The sequence below is a fragment of the Hippocampus bargibanti genome, linkage group LG11 (genome assembly GCF_051943395.1).
Source record: "Hippocampus bargibanti isolate YZ-2025 linkage group LG11, ASM5194339v1, whole genome shotgun sequence".
NCBI classification, from domain to species: Eukaryota; Metazoa; Chordata; class Actinopteri; order Syngnathiformes; family Syngnathidae; genus Hippocampus; species Hippocampus bargibanti.
The window spans coordinates 19,764,202-19,781,088 of NC_142744.1; the positions used below are offsets into that span (position 1 = coordinate 19,764,202).

Below are 16,887 nucleotides of genomic sequence, written 5' to 3' on the forward strand. Positions count from 1 at the left end.
AGACGCAAGGTTTTTGCCTCCCAGTGAACAGTAAAAAGCTAGAAGCCTACCATTCTGGAAAGAGAGACAGAGAGGAAGACACTGAGGAAGACGACCCTCCTATCGCTTCCAAACCTGTTGCTCCGGGCAGCATGTTTCTCTTCAAAGCCTCAAACCCGTACGATCATGCAAATTCCTATTACTTTCACGAAGTGAATTACAACGGTTTGTTCCACTCATGTTTGGTCCATAGGATTAGAAGAATCTGCCACTACATTGTCAATTTACGCTACTTCGAGATGAGCATCCTCCTTGTGATTGTGGCGAGCAGCATTGCGCTAGCCGCTGAGGACCCCGTTTGCACCAGTTCAGAAAGAAACAAGGTACAAAAACAATCTTGAGCTCACGCATTGTACACAATTGTAACTGATGGCTGATATATGGTCGGACGGAGTTTACTTGCACCTGTACTATTTACGTGTGTGCACTTACCCCTTGTTGTCAATAGGTGATTTCTAAAAGGTTTAGTTAATCCAGGCACATTTCAAAATTATCATATCAGCTTCAATAAACAGGCAGTCTTGTGTTCATGTGCTGCCACAATTAGTGTCCCTGTGCTTGCTTTCAGTCCAATGTTTTCTAGCCACTGGGGATGGTTTCTCAATGTCAACTACGATTTGTTTATTGCTTTTTTTGGTCGTACACAGGGGTTCTCTTTCTACTACTACTCTTTCTACTACTTTCGACTACTTCTTGGGATTCTTTTGCCTGTGCCATTTGCTAAATGGACATGGTCTTGACATATTCTTGGAGACCAGTTCTTTCCTCCGGGATAGTGCCCATTAATATCACAATGGCATACATGGAGCGCCATAACCAGGTAGCAGGAATAATTTCCTTGAACATCGGTACAAATTATGGACTAGCACCTCCATAATGAAGATTGCAGAGACCACTGAAGGTAGTTGACAACAACCAGGCCTAGATCCTGTCTACCTGAATGTCCAGATTCAGACGTAGAAATACAAAGGACTGAGGGAAGAAGTGGATAGAATGTGCAGGATAAAAATAACACTGGTGCCACAAGTGATTGGGTGACCTCCAAACTGGGTGGATTTCTGCGGCAGATATCACAGGAACATCATTTTTCCGTGCAGAAAAGGGAAATACTTGGAACAGCTCAGATCCTGCACAGAACCCTCAAGCCACCAGATCTCTGGTAGAGGACCCAAGCTTGAAGTAGATACCACACGGCAGGGCGAGGAAACACACCAGCTTTAACTGAATGTTATTGGTTGTAAAAAAGAATGACTTTCTTCTTTTCAAATCAGGTCCTCCGTTATTTTGATTATGTCTTCACTGGGGTGTTCACCTTTGAAATGATCATCAAGGTAGGTGTATGACATCATCATTCACCGCTGTGAAACCATCACTGTGACATGACTCGAACTGTGCGCGTTTCTATTTAAGATGATCGACCAGGGCCTCATCCTGCACGATGGCTCCTACTTTCGAGACATGTGGAACCTCCTGGACTTCATTGTGGTGGTGGGAGCGCTCATTGCCTTTGCTCTGACGTGAGTCACCATATAAGCACCCGTCTGCCAGTGACTAACGTGTTGACTCACTGCCAGTAACCAGTGGCCATGCACAATGATTATATATCACTTTTCACTGCATTGTGCTTCAATGACACAAGAAACAAAGCTGGATTTCTGTTTTATTATATATTGTCAGGATTTTGCAGTAATTATTTCTGTTGTCTCTCAGTGTCACAAATAACCCTTTTAATGCTTTGGCCTATTGTTAATATCTCTGTTGTGACTTTATAGCTGTGACTCTTCCAGCTCACGGTGTGTCTCTCTCCTTATGCCTCTGCCCCCTCATTCTCTGTTGTTCCTGTGGATTTTGTCTCTGTGGGGGCACCCAGGAATGTGATGGGGTAAACATTTAATTATGCCACACTAAACCACAGGTGTCAAAGTCAAAGCCCGGGGGACAAATTTGGCCCATCACATCATTTAATTCGGCCCGCAATAGCAAATCAAACTTGTGAAATTCCATGATGCTTGCTGAAGTCTGAATCAAAATTTCAAATTGTCCCTGGTAAACATTCTAATGGATTCTACAAATTCATAACAGCCCTAGAGCGGAAACCCTAACTACAACGTGGCCCGCGGCACAAAATGAGTTTGACACCCTTGCAGTAAACGTTTGTTGTCATGTTCTTTGTTTTGCCTTTTTGGTTTTGTTTTTTGTTTAAATCGGTGTACTGTTGTTGGGTGTATTTCAAATTTTATTTCTTGCCTCCCAAAATCATCAGAGTTACCGCCCCCTCACCGCCATCCCCTTTGAAATTGGTGCTATGGACTGCAAATTTCCCCATTGTGGAACGATTAAAGGCTTTCTGATTCTGATGAATGTTTCAGGAAGCTATGACTGATGTACATTCCACCCAGTCTCGGTTTTAACCTTCACTTGATGTGAATTGTAACACAGTGGACAACCACATACTTGTTAGAGACATGAAGACTCACCTTCAATTTTTCCCCCTCCACAGTTTTTGTTTTATTTGTATTTATGTATGTATGTATTAAAAAAAATATGTATTTATTGTTTAGTCCTCTACTTGTGCATTTGTGGTGTTTGCCTTTGAATCACAAATGTTTTTTAGAAAGGCTACTCTGACTCCAGTAAGTTAATACTGTGCAAAACCTCCAGAATTTAAACCATTTAAAGGCACTTGATCGGGGGTGGCTAAGTCTGGTCATAGAGACCACCTGTCCTACTCATTCCTCAAACTCCCCGAAATGAAATGAACCGATCTTAAGAAACATATTCAGGAGTTTGATATTTGTCCCTGTTTCATTTGGGTGTGTTACAAGAGGGAGACATCTCAACCAGGATGGAAAAGAGCTCTCAAGCACTGGACTGGGCCAGCCCTGAATCAGACCTCATTTGTTTGTACAGTATAGAGTTGAAAGAGTCACACACATAAAATTTGGAATGCTTTGTTGTCTTTATAATCCATACATATTTTTTTCTAGAATTTTTTTGGTTGTAGTGCACTAGTTCAAAAGTGCTCAAGCTTGACCCTAAACATCACATTTCAACGTTTTGAACAGAAACAACAAAGGTCGAGACATCAAGACCATCAAGTCCCTCCGCGTTCTGAGAGTTCTGCGACCTCTCAAGACCATCAAGAGGCTTCCTAAACTCAAAGTAAACATTTGCGCGCATTTACCCTTTGAAATGAACTTCAGCACACCTTTTGTTTGTGTCAGGTTCAAATTCACACAAATAATGTTGAGGATCTCAGAAACAAACAAAACTCCAATTAAAAACCAAACAGGAATCGATGGTCAACACTTACCGGGAAAAAAACAATACATTAACAAAAGCACCTGCAAAAGGCAATGGAAAATAATTACCTGAGAACCAAACGAAATGTCAAGTGTCCAATTCACTCGATAAAAGAAAACCAAGATGAAATAACAAAACAAAGACAATATTCAGCAGAACATTGAACTAAGAGAACAAGAAAAACCACGACGAGAGCAAGAGCAGCCACAATATCCAATAATCTGGAAAGATGCAGGGGTTTTGTCAGTCCTTAAATCGAAGTAATAGGGGCAGCAGGTGTGCACACTGAAGGAATGGCCGTCATCTGCCACCTACTGGAGACACCCAGTAACAGGTTCACGATATTTCCCCGGTCTGTCCCTATGTATTTTTGTAGGCCGTCTTTGACTGTGTGGTGACATCCCTGAAAAACGTCTTCAATATCCTCATCGTGTACCAGCTATTCATGTTCATCTTCGCCGTCATCGCCGTGCAGCTTTTCAAGGGCAAGTTCTTCTACTGCACTGACAGCTCCATGAACACAGAGAAGGAGTGCCAGTAAGTGCGTGCACCAAAAGGCCACCCATCTACTAGTTCTCTTCCTGGCATAGGATGAACTGTTTTTAGCTTAGTCCAATATATGGATGGTTAATATTACTCTGAACCGGGATTAGGTCAAGGTCATCTTTATTGTCAAAGTGAACATCATTGAATTTTTGAAAGGGGTTTTAGCTTAGACACTTCTACCGGATTGCTGGGGAGTGGCCATTCAAGAATGTACTGTATTGGTGTTTGTTTGCTTCAAAGGGGCTACTACATTGACTACACCAGGGACAAGAAGGAGGTGAAGAGGAGAGAGTGGAAGAGACATGAGTTCCACTACGATAACGTTTGCTGGGCACTCCTAACTCTCTTTACCGTCTCCACCGGCGAAGGATGGCCTCAGTCAGTGTCTTTCTAGTACGCGGATGACATGAACGATTCTAACGAATGGCAGAAACAAAGTTGAGGTTGTCTGGCCGACAGGGTACTACAGCACTCCACCGACGTGACAGAGGAGAGCATGGGGCCAAGTCGAGGCAACCGCATGGAGATGTCTGTTTTCTACGTGGTGTACTTTGTGGTCTTTCCCTTCTTCTTCGTCAACATCTTTGTGGCTCTGATCATCATCACCTTCCAGGAGCAGGGTGACAAGATGATTCAGGAGTGCAGCCTGGAGAAGAATGAGGTGCGGCTTTGTCACATCTACCACCACACACGCACAAGCACTGTCATGCAGTGTACACACATGCCGATCTTTAACACCATTATTTATTTTTCACTCTTTCACTGCCATTCACAAATTTATTTGGAAATTGAAAATATGACGTAGAGCGCCATTCCCGAATTTGTTTGTTTTTGTTTTTTCTTGTTTGGGTGCCGATAAAGCTTTTGGCCATGGCCTCTGACAATGTTTTTTCCCTTTCACAAGGGGGCAGCATTTCCCTTTTTTCCATGTAAGCGCTTAGTTCCAGCTTCAGCTGTTGTTAAAGCCCTATATAAACCAATATTTATGTGTTGCATTGTTTTTTGGACAGCCGCCCTCATTTCAAGCTCATATAACTCCAGGCACATATAATTTAGGAATTAACTCAGTTTTTTTCTGATGAAAGAACAGAGTCTTACACTGCATTGAATGTTTATGTAGTTTTGAAACTCAATATTCTGTGGGTCCTGGAATTCGAGTGACAATAACAAAAACCCTGGCATAGGAGTGGACACATTTTTGCACGTCTGGCAGTGAATGGGTTAAATGGCGAGAGAGAAAATATCTTTGAGTGCCAATTTACGAATGTGTGTGGTCTACTCCATCATAAATAGCCAATCACCAAATGTGGATTCGCCAGTATAAATGAAAATGGAAGAGTTTGCGCATTTTCGATTAGCTATGGTCGCCATGTCGATATCACACTTGAGGCATAATGCCAGTGTCTGAAACTCATGACAAAAAGTTAGTGGACACCCGAGCAGACAACTCTGAAAAGTTGCCGGCCCGACCATAAAGTTGCCTGCCCCAATTAAACTTAACTTAAAACACAAAAAGACATCTCATCACAAAAAAAACACATTGTTGCAAAGTATAAAGGATTTTTTTTAATTAAGGAAGTACCTACCCCAAATGCTCCCTTGCTAATTTATGGTAAATATCCTTTGCTGAAGATTTTGCTCCAGTTGTCGTCATGATGCACACTGCAATGTTTGCATTGTGTTGTCTGCTCCAAGCTACGTGGATTCCTCTTTCTAAGCGGCTTTCAAAACTCTCAAGTACACTTTTCAGTCTGGGTGTAGTCCGAAGCAGGCTTCTGATTGGCTGACGGTGCCTCGTATGCAAATTGCCAAATGAACGTTCGTTTGGCAATTTGCATACGAGGCACCGGCAGCCAATCAGAAGCTTGTTTCGTGCTTCGGACTACACCCTGGCTGAAAAGTGTACTTGAGAGTTTTGAAAGCCGCTGCGATAGAGGAGTCCACGTGGCTTGTAGCGTTTTGTTTGTAGCTTTTGCTTTATTGAATAAAACAAACGTTTGATTTGAAAAAAAAAAAACACTTTTTTTTCTTGAAGAAGTGACATTTTGAAAGTTGTACGCCCGACGTAAAAGTTGTACGCCCCGGGCCACCGGGCAGACTCTACTTCAAACACTCATAATGCTCAAGATATTTTTTTGTCCTTTTCAGAGAGCTTGCATTGACTTTGCTATCAGTGCCAAGCCCATGACGCGCTACATGCCCCAGAACAGGCAAACCTTCCAGTACAAGTTGTGGCACTTTGTAGCATCGTCCTCTTTCGAGTACACTGTGCTGGTAATGATCGCCCTCAACACAGTGGTCCTCATGATGAAGGTAAAAATAATGCTCAACTATAGTCAAATATGAAATAAACTGCACAGAGTACCAGTCGAAATTATTCATTTGATGTGATTTTTGTTTTTTAATCTTTTAAGATACTGAATCTAAATCTGTACCATTACAATCATGATATGATGTTGCAAAATTGACTTTTGTGCAAAGTTAATTATTCAAGATTTACAACAAGATAATATTAGATCTGGAGCTCTTATCTGTGCAAATGCATGTACAAATATTCCTTTCCAAATAATTTGCATTTTTAATATCTTATACTGTACATTATATGCAAATTTTCATGATACTTTTATAAAATGCAGTACAATCCGACCGGTGTACCTGTTTTGTATAAATGAATAACAGTCAGTGAATGGAGATTTAGAACATCAATGTGTTCAAGCGGGGGGGCCTTTAATAGTACAAATGTACGTTTATACACATATTCATGTAAGCATATTATATATGATTACAAAAATTACAGTCATAATGTCTATTGCATGGTGTATTCCAGTGAAATGAGCATGTTGTGAGTCTTCTGACAAATTGAAATAGTACAGATCATTGAAAAACAAATAACGGCTGTTTATTGCAATTAACATGATGAAGACGGACTCCTAATGTGTCCTTTTAATATTCGTTCAGTACCACTCGGCCCCCACAGCCTATGACGCTGTCCTGAAGCATCTGAATACTGCCTTTACCGTCCTCTTCTCCCTGGAGTGCATTATGAAGATCATGGCTTTTGGTTTTGTGGTGAGAAAGAACACGCAAAGCCACAAAAGTGTGCAATATAAAAGAAATGGAAAGGATATGACAGTGCCGTTGTTTTATTTCCCTCAGAATTATTTCAGAGATACGTGGAATATTTTTGACTTCATCACGGTGCTCGGCAGCATCACTGAGATTGTTGTGGATTTACAGGTGAAACGGAAATGCTCCAAATACAGTATGTGGTGGAATTATTTATAAATCCAAAATTATTATGTGCTTCCTCTTCTATGTTCCAGTCGATGAACACCATCAACATGAGTTTCCTAAAACTCTTCCGGACGGCCCGCTTGATCAAGCTGCTGAGGCAGGGTTACACCATTCGTATTCTGCTCTGGACCTTTGTACAGTCTTTCAAGGTTGGAAAATTTTACCTTCCTACCAAAGAGGAATTATTTATTTTCATTTGTGTACATATTTTGCCTCTTCAGCCCTTATTCTTGACCCACATTCACATGGTAATTAAAATAATTCCAATCCAAACAAGATTTTTATTGGATCAATTGTTGTTCTTCTCCTGGTTCTGTTATTCGCTGCTGTTGGTGGTAATATTTAATCAGCAGGAGGCAAGGTCATATGCAAAAAGATTATTTATTTCTTAGGCAGGCAGAGAAATAGGTATGGTCTTCAGGGCAGGAGCAGAGGGGGCCAAGAGAGAGACAGGGAGGAAGTTGTCTCCAGCAGATATAGACCACAGGAGTGACACCCTTTTGAAAAAAAGCTACGAAATACAATAATAATAATACATTTTATTTATAAGCGCCTTTCAAAAATCTCAAGGACACTTTACACACAGGACACAGGATATTTGATATGATATTAGACTGAAACAAGATAGCTTAAAGTTTTACATACATATCAGTGACGTGCGGTGAGGTTCATGGCTGGTGAGGCACTGACGTCATCATAGTCAGATTTACAAACATATTAACTCTACAGAGTAGTTTATTCACCATTTGATTGGCAACAGTTAACGTATTTTGTTTAAAATTTCATGTCAGCATTCTTTATATACTGTATAAAAACTGGAGCATAGAAAAAAAAATAATTTAAAAAAACGTTTTTATCGTGTTACCTTTAGTCCATGCGCCGCTCCTTCTGAAGAAAGGCATCGATAACTTCTTTGTAGAAGCCTTCCTTATCTTTCTTCAGTTTTAAAAGTCTCTCTGTCTCAACGGAGATCACTGCCAGTGAAGAAAGTCGTCCTTGATCAGTCCCGTTCCGACTGTATGTTTTCAGTGCTGAGAATGACAATCTCGTCTATTTCTACAGCAACAAATTGGGCTGCACCGATCTCCTTTTTAATGTCATTTCTAATGACATCACCAACTGCTTCAATTAAATCGTTCTGTATTCTGTTTCACAGGCTAGAAAATACAGTGGATGTCCCAAAATGACTCGCTAGCGAAAGCATGTAATAGTTCAACATAGTAGCCACGATTAGCGGAGCCTTCACTTTCATCATTTTCACGAAATGCCAGCTGTTGTTTGGCAAGGAAGCAGGTGGCATTGATGAGATCTTTTAAAAGCTCCCGCTTCTCCTTTACCTTAGCATTGTGGATGCTGATGTTGAGTCTTCGCTCATGTTTGATGAGGCTCCGTTGTAAATTTTTCAGGTCGCAATATGCCATTTGAGTCCAGACATTGTCACAAGTTGAGAACAGAAGGCAGGAAAAGCAGAAAAGGCGGTTTCTTGCTGGACATCCACACAGCCAGCCTTTTCGTGTGTACCAGTCCGCCTGAAAAGAGCGAGTATTGTGTCCCGTTGTCTGAAGCAAACCTTTTAGCTCCGGTGTTGGTCTTCCTTTAATTATTACCTCCTCCTTCGATTGAAAGTCCAGTTTAGAAAATTCTTTCAATTTAGATATGTAATCCTCCATTCTGAAAGTGAGGCCAAGCAACACGAAAAAAATAACTGCAGGGTTGCACTTTACTTGCTAACTGTTTACTGTAGCTTTATGTCTCTAATTCTATTATTCTGCAGACGTGGAGTAAGAAGTATCTCTGGAATCACAAGCGCCCCCTGCCTGTCATGAGGCGGGAGAACTGTTTGCCTCACCTACGCACAGCGTTTTGATAAAAATAAAACAAAATAGACACTGTAGTACAGTGTTTATAATGTACAATGACTCTACATTATATACAGCAGCTAAACTGTAGAAATTTAGTTCATATACTAAACGTGTTTGAACGCTTTAAGAGCGATATGCAGAAGGACAGCAGTGCGGTCTCACTGCAGAGCAAGCCAGCACAGTTTAGCATAGTGATTGCGCAATCCATGGTGAGGCTCAGCCGGCTGCTGCCTCTCCGCTCGTCTCTACTTAGTATTTGAACGGTAAATGTGAAAATTCAGCGATTTTGAAAAAAATCCTAAAACGGTGAAGTTAAATGGACAAGAACATTAAAGTACAAATCACTAAATACATATAACTGTTTAATTTATTTTTTCATTTGATATTTCCATGACAGCTTTCCATGATGACAGGTGAGGCACTGCCTCCCCTGCCTCCACTGACTGCACGTCACTGATACATATATACTAAACTAACAGACAAATAACTAAACTACATACGTACATATATAGACTAACTGATAAAAATAAGTAGAAATGAAATAACATTAGATGTTTTTTAGGATGTGTATATAAACTAATTCCAACATTTTTAGAAATGAGCACTACACACACTCACATAATAGGTTCTTGTGTAAGCAATTGGATAAGCATGAAGTTACACCAAGATTCTTTTGTTTCTGCTGCACTGAAATACAGCAGTGATTAACCAGGAAATGGTCAAACCCAGACAAAAGCACAGCAGACAGTCATATGACCTGCAGGCCAAGTCAGTTATGGATATTATGTGCTTTTGTATTCAAGAGAAAATGGACAGTCACTTGTAGCCTTTGTGTCAAACAGGCACTTCCTTATGTCTGCCTGCTCATCGCCATGCTCTTCTTCATTTACGCCATCATCGGAATGCAGGTGAGGTCGCCGGTTGACTCTTCGCACGGAACCTCCAAAGTGGAACATTTTAGGTTTGACTAAATTAAGAGCTGAGGTTCAAACCACCATGGTGTGTCACATCAGCAAATATCAATAACAGTTTGTGCTGCACTACGTCATGCATTTTAATATTTGTACAGACAATGCCCAATTCACTTGACCAAGCAGATGCTCGAACTCGAACTGCACCTAGCTTAAAGCATAAAGGAAAACAACCAGAGAAGCTTATCAATAAAAAGCTTGTTCTTGTCATATTTGTGATGATCTTGTGAGAATTTCAAGATGCTGCTTAAAACAATCTACATGTTTAAAAAAAGTGAATGAATTCATATGAACATTATGTTATGCAACAAATTATTATTATTAATAATTTACGCCACTTTGGGAGTTTTTTTAAAAGAGCAATTTATCAGTCAACAACGCAGAGGATCGTGTTCCCTTTGGAGGTTCCACCTTATTCCGGTGTTACCAGTAATGCAATTTTAGTATCCTGTCTTTCAGGTGTTTGGGAACATCAAGCTGAATGACGAGAGCCACATCAATCAGCATAACAACTTCAAGACATTTTTCGGTGCCCTCATGCTGCTTTTCAGGTGGGTCTCAAACTGAGTTAGCGCATCTTGATGTTCACCATGTACTTTAATGTGATGCAAATGAGCCACTCGCTGGTTTTAAACCCTCAGGAGTGCAACGGGGGAATCCTGGCAGGAGATCATGCTGTCCTGTCTGTCGGGTCAGGAGTGTGAGCCCGATCCCTCCATCAGCCCCTTCACCTTGTCCCCGGATCACGAAGGAGGCTGCGGCACAGACTTCGCTTACTGTTACTTTGTCTCCTTCATCTTCTTCAGCTCTTTTCTGGTCAGAAGTCGAACTCAACACAAGTGATGATTTTCTTCTTCAGTTTTAATGTGCTTTATCACTTGTAGATGTTAAATCTGTTTGTGGCTGTCATTATGGATAACTTTGAATACCTGACGCGAGACTCCTCAATTCTTGGACCGCATCACCTGGACGAGTTTGTCAGAATTTGGGGAGAATATGACCGTTTGGCATGGTGAGATCCATCTCTTGCTTTCAATGTTGTGGGAATTTAATCAAAGAACAAATACAGGAAATGAGTTAGATTTAAACGTTATTTGTATTAAATTACTTATATTGAAAGTTGTTTTTCATGTGTTTTGTGTTTATTTTTGTATTATCTTTTGATTATGTATGTATTTATTTATTTATTTATCTATTTTCTATTTTGGATGTTGAAATTTGGTACTGGAAAAGATATTCCAATTTTACGTAGGAATTTTCTGAGAGTGATAGCTACCGACACCATTCAATGAGATCCACAATTCATCAATCCATGCATCCATCCATCCATTTTATCCTCACAAGGGTGCTGGAGCCTAACCCAGCTGTCATTTGGCATTAGTAATGTGTGTTTTTGGAATATTGGAGGAAACTGGAGTACCCAGAGAAAAGCCACGCAGGCACAAAGAGAACATGTAAACTCCACACAGAAAGCCGAGTGCTAGAATTGAATCCAGTACCTCTGCACACAAACCACTGGTCCATTGGGCTGCCATCACTATGTGTATCAATAAAATTGAGGAAATTATTTTATCTTTCTTTGTTTCCTGTTCATTTGCTTATTGGATTGTTTTTACTTTTATTATTTTAACGTGTTAATAATTGGTTCTTGTTCGTGTTTTTTTTTTTTTTTTTTTTTTTAATGTGGTCAATTCTAATGTATTAGCTAAACTGTGACGAACACAATCGACCAGGGGAAACATTCAATTGATTTCAGAAAGCCTTTAATAGTAACACAATGGGAACATTTTCAATCCTAAATATTTGAAAAGAGCTACATATTCTATATCACATCGCATTAGATTGATGTACAGTGTATAACCAAAATGTTATTTTATGTCCAAATTTAAAGGGGCGGAGGGTTCTTGAGCATACCCCATCAAGTACTGTAGTTTTAGCAGTTTCTCTCGCAGAGGACGGCAGATATGTTCAAATTGCGATGACACAGAACAATGATGCCTCTCTTTTCTGTTCTCCTTTCGTCTTATTACACGATGAAGTGGACGCATCCACTACACCGCCATGTATGAGATGTTAACACACATGTCCCCACCGCTGGGCCTGGGCAAAAAATGCCCTGCTAAGATTGCCTATAAGGTAACAAGATACAGTTCTTTATAATGAGACGGGAAACGTTGGAGGAAACAAAACTGTGGAAAACAACCCTCCCTATTTTATTGTCATACAGAGGCTGGTGCTGATGAACATGCCGGTGGACGAGGACATGACAGTACACTTCACCTCCACGCTCATGTCACTCATACGCACGGCGCTGGACATCAAAATAGCCCGAGGTGAGGAGCAGATGCCTATGTGTGTTTTTGGTGTGCGTCTAGCCCAGGGGTCGGGAACCTATGGCTCGCGTGCCATATATGGCTCTTTTGATGATTGGATCTGGCCCGCCGATAAAATTAAATACATATTCTCGCTTTTTCGCTGTTCATTTCCTGTTTGGGCGGCAGTTGGCGGAAAGCGCAATTTTGATTGGATGATACTGACTCAGGTGCCGTTCATGTCGAAACAGGTAAACGCCCCTTTTTGAAAAGATGACGAGTATCGTACATTTCAGGTTGAATGGACCAAAGGATTCGCCTTTGTGGAGAGAAAAGGTTCTGCTGTGGTTCTAATTTGCAATGAAACCATACCATCGATAAAACAGTCGAATGTCAGTGGCAATTTGACTAGCCCAATGCTAACGTTAGCATCAATATATTTCTGCGAGAGACAGCAGAAAGCAAGCGTGCAAACTAATGAGCAGTGTGCAGGCTGGCTAGCGATACTTCACATATGGACCCGGCAAGTTGACTTTCATTCCGATTTTTACCAATCATGAGGAATGGAAAACAATTCATATTAATGGTGAGTACCATCACAGTCCATCATCATTCTCAGCACAAAAGACTGAAAACTTACAGTCAGAACAGGACTGATCAAGGACGACTTTCTTCACTGGCAGTGATCTCCATTGAGACAGAGAGACTTGGACTTCATTTATAAGTACATTTAAAGGTAACACCATAATAACGTTTTTTTAATTATTTTTTTCGATGCTACAGTTTGTATATATAAAGAATGCTGACATGAAATTTTAAACAATACGTTAACTGTTGCCAATCAAATGGTGAATAAGCTACTCTGTGGAGTTCATATGTTTGTAAATCTGACTGTGATGACGTCAGTGCCTCACCAGCCATGAACCTCACCGCACGTCACTGTATGTAGGCTTAGTCATGCTAATGAGGTGAAACCAGAGCAAGGGCTAGTACAGGGGTGGGCAAACTTTTTGACTCGCGGGCCGCATTGGGTTCTAAAATTTGACAGACGGGCCGGGCCAGGAGCATTCGGAGGGAGTGTTTGGGCCGGAAATACTCTGAACAAGTTATGTCCATAATTTATAAAATCACTTCAAATGACTTCGACTGAGCGTATTTTACAAAGATTCCACAGCATATAGCTATAGTTTACGTTTTAAGACTTGCGCTGAATATTCATGAAGTCTTGTTTTCGAGTTGATGTCGATGCCGGAAGTGACGTCACGTTTGGACCGCCCCTGACCGAGAAAGCGACATACAACGCATTTTGGGTACTTTGTTTGGTCTGAAAACTTCGTGTGGATCCGTGTTGATGGTGAAATTAGAAAGAAAACACATAAATAACGCGATGGTGAATCGTTGTGTGTTGCACCAAGACAACTATTTGATATTCGCTGACACAAATTCCCAGCTGACAAATCAGACCATTTCCAACGGAGCTTGGGCGCAATCTTCTGCATTTTCTGGGTGCTACATTGCTGTCATTGACGGCTCGAATTGATATGGGAGGACTCCTTGAATCAATTGCAAACATTTATGCTTTCCTCTTTAGAACTATTTGAATCATATTCATAACTGGATGAGTAACAAGAAAACATCTTCTCCGAATCTGAAGCCATTGTTTTGATTCGCGATCAAAGGCAAGACGTCTTGGCGCGATGTCACGAACAGGGGGGTGGGACCTTCTGAAACTGACCATTTCCGGATTCATTTTGAAGTCATTTTTATTGGTGTTTTTCATTTAACTAAAAATATCAGCCTGCCTGATGTCAGTGGGAAACAAAAACAAAAAATGGTGCCGGTTGTCCTTTAAATGTAGTATGTACAAACCTCATAGCACAGTAAGAACACTACAACCCAATTTATTAATTGTCTTTCAAATGTGAAAAATATCCCTGATCAGTTAATAAATTTGTCTCAAGGAATATGGCGTTTACATACTATTTCGCACATACTTAGAGGAGGAAATGCACTGTGATTTATCAGGATTGCGTCTGTTTTTAACAAGTTTCCATCGAAGGGGCAAAGTTAAAGAAATCAACATTTATTGAAAAATGGAATCACTTTCAAAATTCAAAACATATTATTACACAACGAAATATTCAAGCTCAATAATACCTACTTGTGTTAAATTCCGCCAAATCATAGATGGTTTGTCCTGACCGCGCGCTCAACAAACTCCTCACTGACGCCCTCGCCTTCACGCACAAACAAAACACGTGTACCGTCGCCGAGCACACAAACATAGACTACTTGCAGTTGAAATTTGCATACTCGGCACGGCAGCCAATCAGAAGCCTGCTTCTTTCTTCCGGACTTTCGCAAGCGTTATAAAGTCGTGCAATTGCATGTCATTTTCCAAAATAGATGCACAGAACCTCAGACCAGAAGAAAGATTCAAAAGAAGCTAACAACATATGTGACGCTACAAAACGTAAATTTACATGAAACCGTGACTGTAAAGTGTACGTGAGACTTATGAAAGGGGCTTAGTGGCTCGTAGGAAGCAATGCAAACGTTGCATTGTGCACCGCCATGACTATCGACTACTGCGGCAAAATCAACAGCCATGCACGTTTACCGTAAATTAAGCAAGGTAGCGTTTGTAGTCGGTGCATTCTTGATTAAAAAAAAACTTTATACTTTGTTACAATGTTTTTTTAATGTGATTAGTTGTCTCTTTGTGCTTCAAGTTGTGAAAAATGGGACAGGCAACTTTTCAGTTATCTGCTCCGTTGTTCGCTAACTTTTTGTCATGAGTTTTAGACACTGTTTGTACTATAATTTGGGCAAATTCGGCGGGCCGGATTAAGAAGCCTAATGGGCCGTATGTGGCCCGCGGGCCGTAGTTTGCCCATGCCTGGGCTAGTACAATAGCGGTAAACAGATTGGCTTCAGGGAGTGGTCCTCTGGTCCCCCAACCATACAGCAGGGACCTATCAGAGCAGGGGATGGGCACAGGGACCTATCAGAGCAGAGGTCTGGCACAGCCAACTCTGTCCATTAAAGATAAAGGGCCAGGGTTACCAGCACAACTTTTGTTCGCTAACGAAGCTCTTCGGATGAGGACCGAAACATCCGACACCTTCAACGTGTAGATGACGGCTGAAGAAACCTTTTGCTCGATGGTAATTAATCATGCTTTTGTGAAGCAGCATGGGTCTTATCAAGTTCATTCTTGCATGTCATGTTCAATGAAACTGTTGGTAATGACGTTAACATTCAGCAATTGTCAAACCAACATATCTGATACAGCAATCCCACAGCCTTCCTTTTCTTTACGCTAGTGTACAATTTCTGAGTCAAAACTTGTGAATGCATGTGTCTCAGGTGGCGAAGACCGCATTGCCTTGGATGCCGAACTTCAAAAGGAGATTGGCATCATCTGGCCCTATCTGCCGCAGAAGAACTTGGACCTCCTTGTGCCCATCAACAAAGGTTTGGCCTCCGTTTTGACCGTCAAGCAGCCTTGTTAGCGTTAGCTGAAGCGTTGACATGAGTCACCTTTGCAGACACAGATATGACAGTGGGGAAGATTTACGCCTCCATGATGATCATGGACTACTTCAAACAGAGCAAAGCCAAGAAGCTGCGGCAGCAGCTGGAAGCTCAGGTCAGGGCCAACGACATCATGGCATCCTTAACTTCATTCCTTCATCCTTAACACATTTCAAAATTGAATAGAAATGACAATGTGGTTGCTGTTTTTGAAATCAGAAGAGCAACCTGATCTTCAAACGTCTGGATGCATCCACCCTTCCAGAAGACATTCTCTCCAACACGCAGCCTTTGCCCATGATGGGCCACAGCGCCGGATCGGCCCTGTAAGTTGAGTTTTACTTTGTAAGCATGCATACATCTTTTTACGTGTTTACATGTTTTATTGTGTGTCCAATCACTATACAGGACACGTGGAGGCTTTGTGGCTTTGAGTCCTATTTCACCACAAGAGCTCTTTTTGCAGTCCATGAGTTCAGATACAGATGCTGGTCAGCAAGAAAACTTGGTGAGCAAGGAGAAACTATTTGTACACATTATAACTGTCATCTACACTTGAGCTGAGCCTCCAAAGTTGAACAATTTGGAGTGCATGGCAATTTTTCTGAGAAAATATATGAAATGTGGCGTCATCATCGTGCAAATCTTAGGTGACTTCAATCCAGGGAGCATCGTAAACAATGTCATGCGTCTGTGTAAGCTCTGAGTCGTACAGGTGTGGTCCATCGATAAGGTTTCTTCAGCCGTCATCTGTTCTTCTTTGAAGGTGTAGGACGTTTCGCTTCTCATTCAAGAGGCTTCGTCAGCGAACTAAAACTTTCCTGGTCGCTGATGCCCTATATATATCCCTACTGTCCAGAGGTGGTCGTTACAGACCTCTACTATGATAGGTCCCTGCTCTAAGGTTGGGGGAGCAGAGGACTATTCCCCGAGGCTACACTGATTACCACTATTGTCCTGACTGATTATGGTCTATGACTGGCCTGATTGCCCCATTCACTCTGGTATCAGCTCATCACGGCA

The 16,887-nt window shown here is 41.3% G+C and overlaps 1 protein-coding gene and 1 long non-coding RNA gene across 7 annotated transcripts in view; one reads left to right on the forward strand and one right to left on the reverse strand.

Annotated features, from left to right (window-relative positions):
- The window catches only part of LOC148891879 (voltage-dependent R-type calcium channel subunit alpha-1E-like), a 117,064-nt gene that overhangs the window by 86,648 nt on the left and 13,529 nt on the right, over nucleotides 1-16,887 (forward strand). For all 6 annotated transcript variants that reach the window (XM_089008707.1, XM_089008699.1, XM_089008701.1 and 3 more), the window contains 22 exons: nucleotides 25-157; nucleotides 233-362; nucleotides 1,311-1,370; nucleotides 1,450-1,556; nucleotides 3,105-3,201; nucleotides 3,719-3,879; nucleotides 4,129-4,266; nucleotides 4,348-4,549; nucleotides 6,037-6,201; nucleotides 6,847-6,957; nucleotides 7,045-7,125; nucleotides 7,212-7,331; nucleotides 9,887-9,952; nucleotides 10,475-10,566; nucleotides 10,657-10,831; nucleotides 10,900-11,027; nucleotides 12,055-12,151; nucleotides 12,243-12,348; nucleotides 15,697-15,804; nucleotides 15,879-15,979; nucleotides 16,084-16,190; nucleotides 16,273-16,372. In XM_089008707.1, coding sequence (XP_088864833.1) covers nucleotides 25-157; nucleotides 233-362; nucleotides 1,311-1,370; nucleotides 1,450-1,556; nucleotides 3,105-3,201; nucleotides 3,719-3,879; nucleotides 4,129-4,266; nucleotides 4,348-4,549; nucleotides 6,037-6,201; nucleotides 6,847-6,957; nucleotides 7,045-7,125; nucleotides 7,212-7,331; nucleotides 9,887-9,952; nucleotides 10,475-10,566; nucleotides 10,657-10,831; nucleotides 10,900-11,027; nucleotides 12,055-12,151; nucleotides 12,243-12,348; nucleotides 15,697-15,804; nucleotides 15,879-15,979; nucleotides 16,084-16,190; nucleotides 16,273-16,372 — 2,585 coding nt within the window. The remainder of the gene's footprint in view (nucleotides 1-24; nucleotides 158-232; nucleotides 363-1,310; nucleotides 1,371-1,449; nucleotides 1,557-3,104; nucleotides 3,202-3,718; nucleotides 3,880-4,128; nucleotides 4,267-4,347; nucleotides 4,550-6,036; nucleotides 6,202-6,846; nucleotides 6,958-7,044; nucleotides 7,126-7,211; nucleotides 7,332-9,886; nucleotides 9,953-10,474; nucleotides 10,567-10,656; nucleotides 10,832-10,899; nucleotides 11,028-12,054; nucleotides 12,152-12,242; nucleotides 12,349-15,696; nucleotides 15,805-15,878; nucleotides 15,980-16,083; nucleotides 16,191-16,272; nucleotides 16,373-16,887) is intronic.
- Nucleotides 4,396-8,765, reverse strand: LOC148891881 (uncharacterized). Its single transcript, XR_016116475.1, has 3 exons — nucleotides 8,520-8,765; nucleotides 8,048-8,156; nucleotides 4,396-4,534 (listed from the first exon to the last, which is right to left on the reverse strand). It is a non-coding gene; the product is annotated as an uncharacterized LOC148891881 (long non-coding RNA).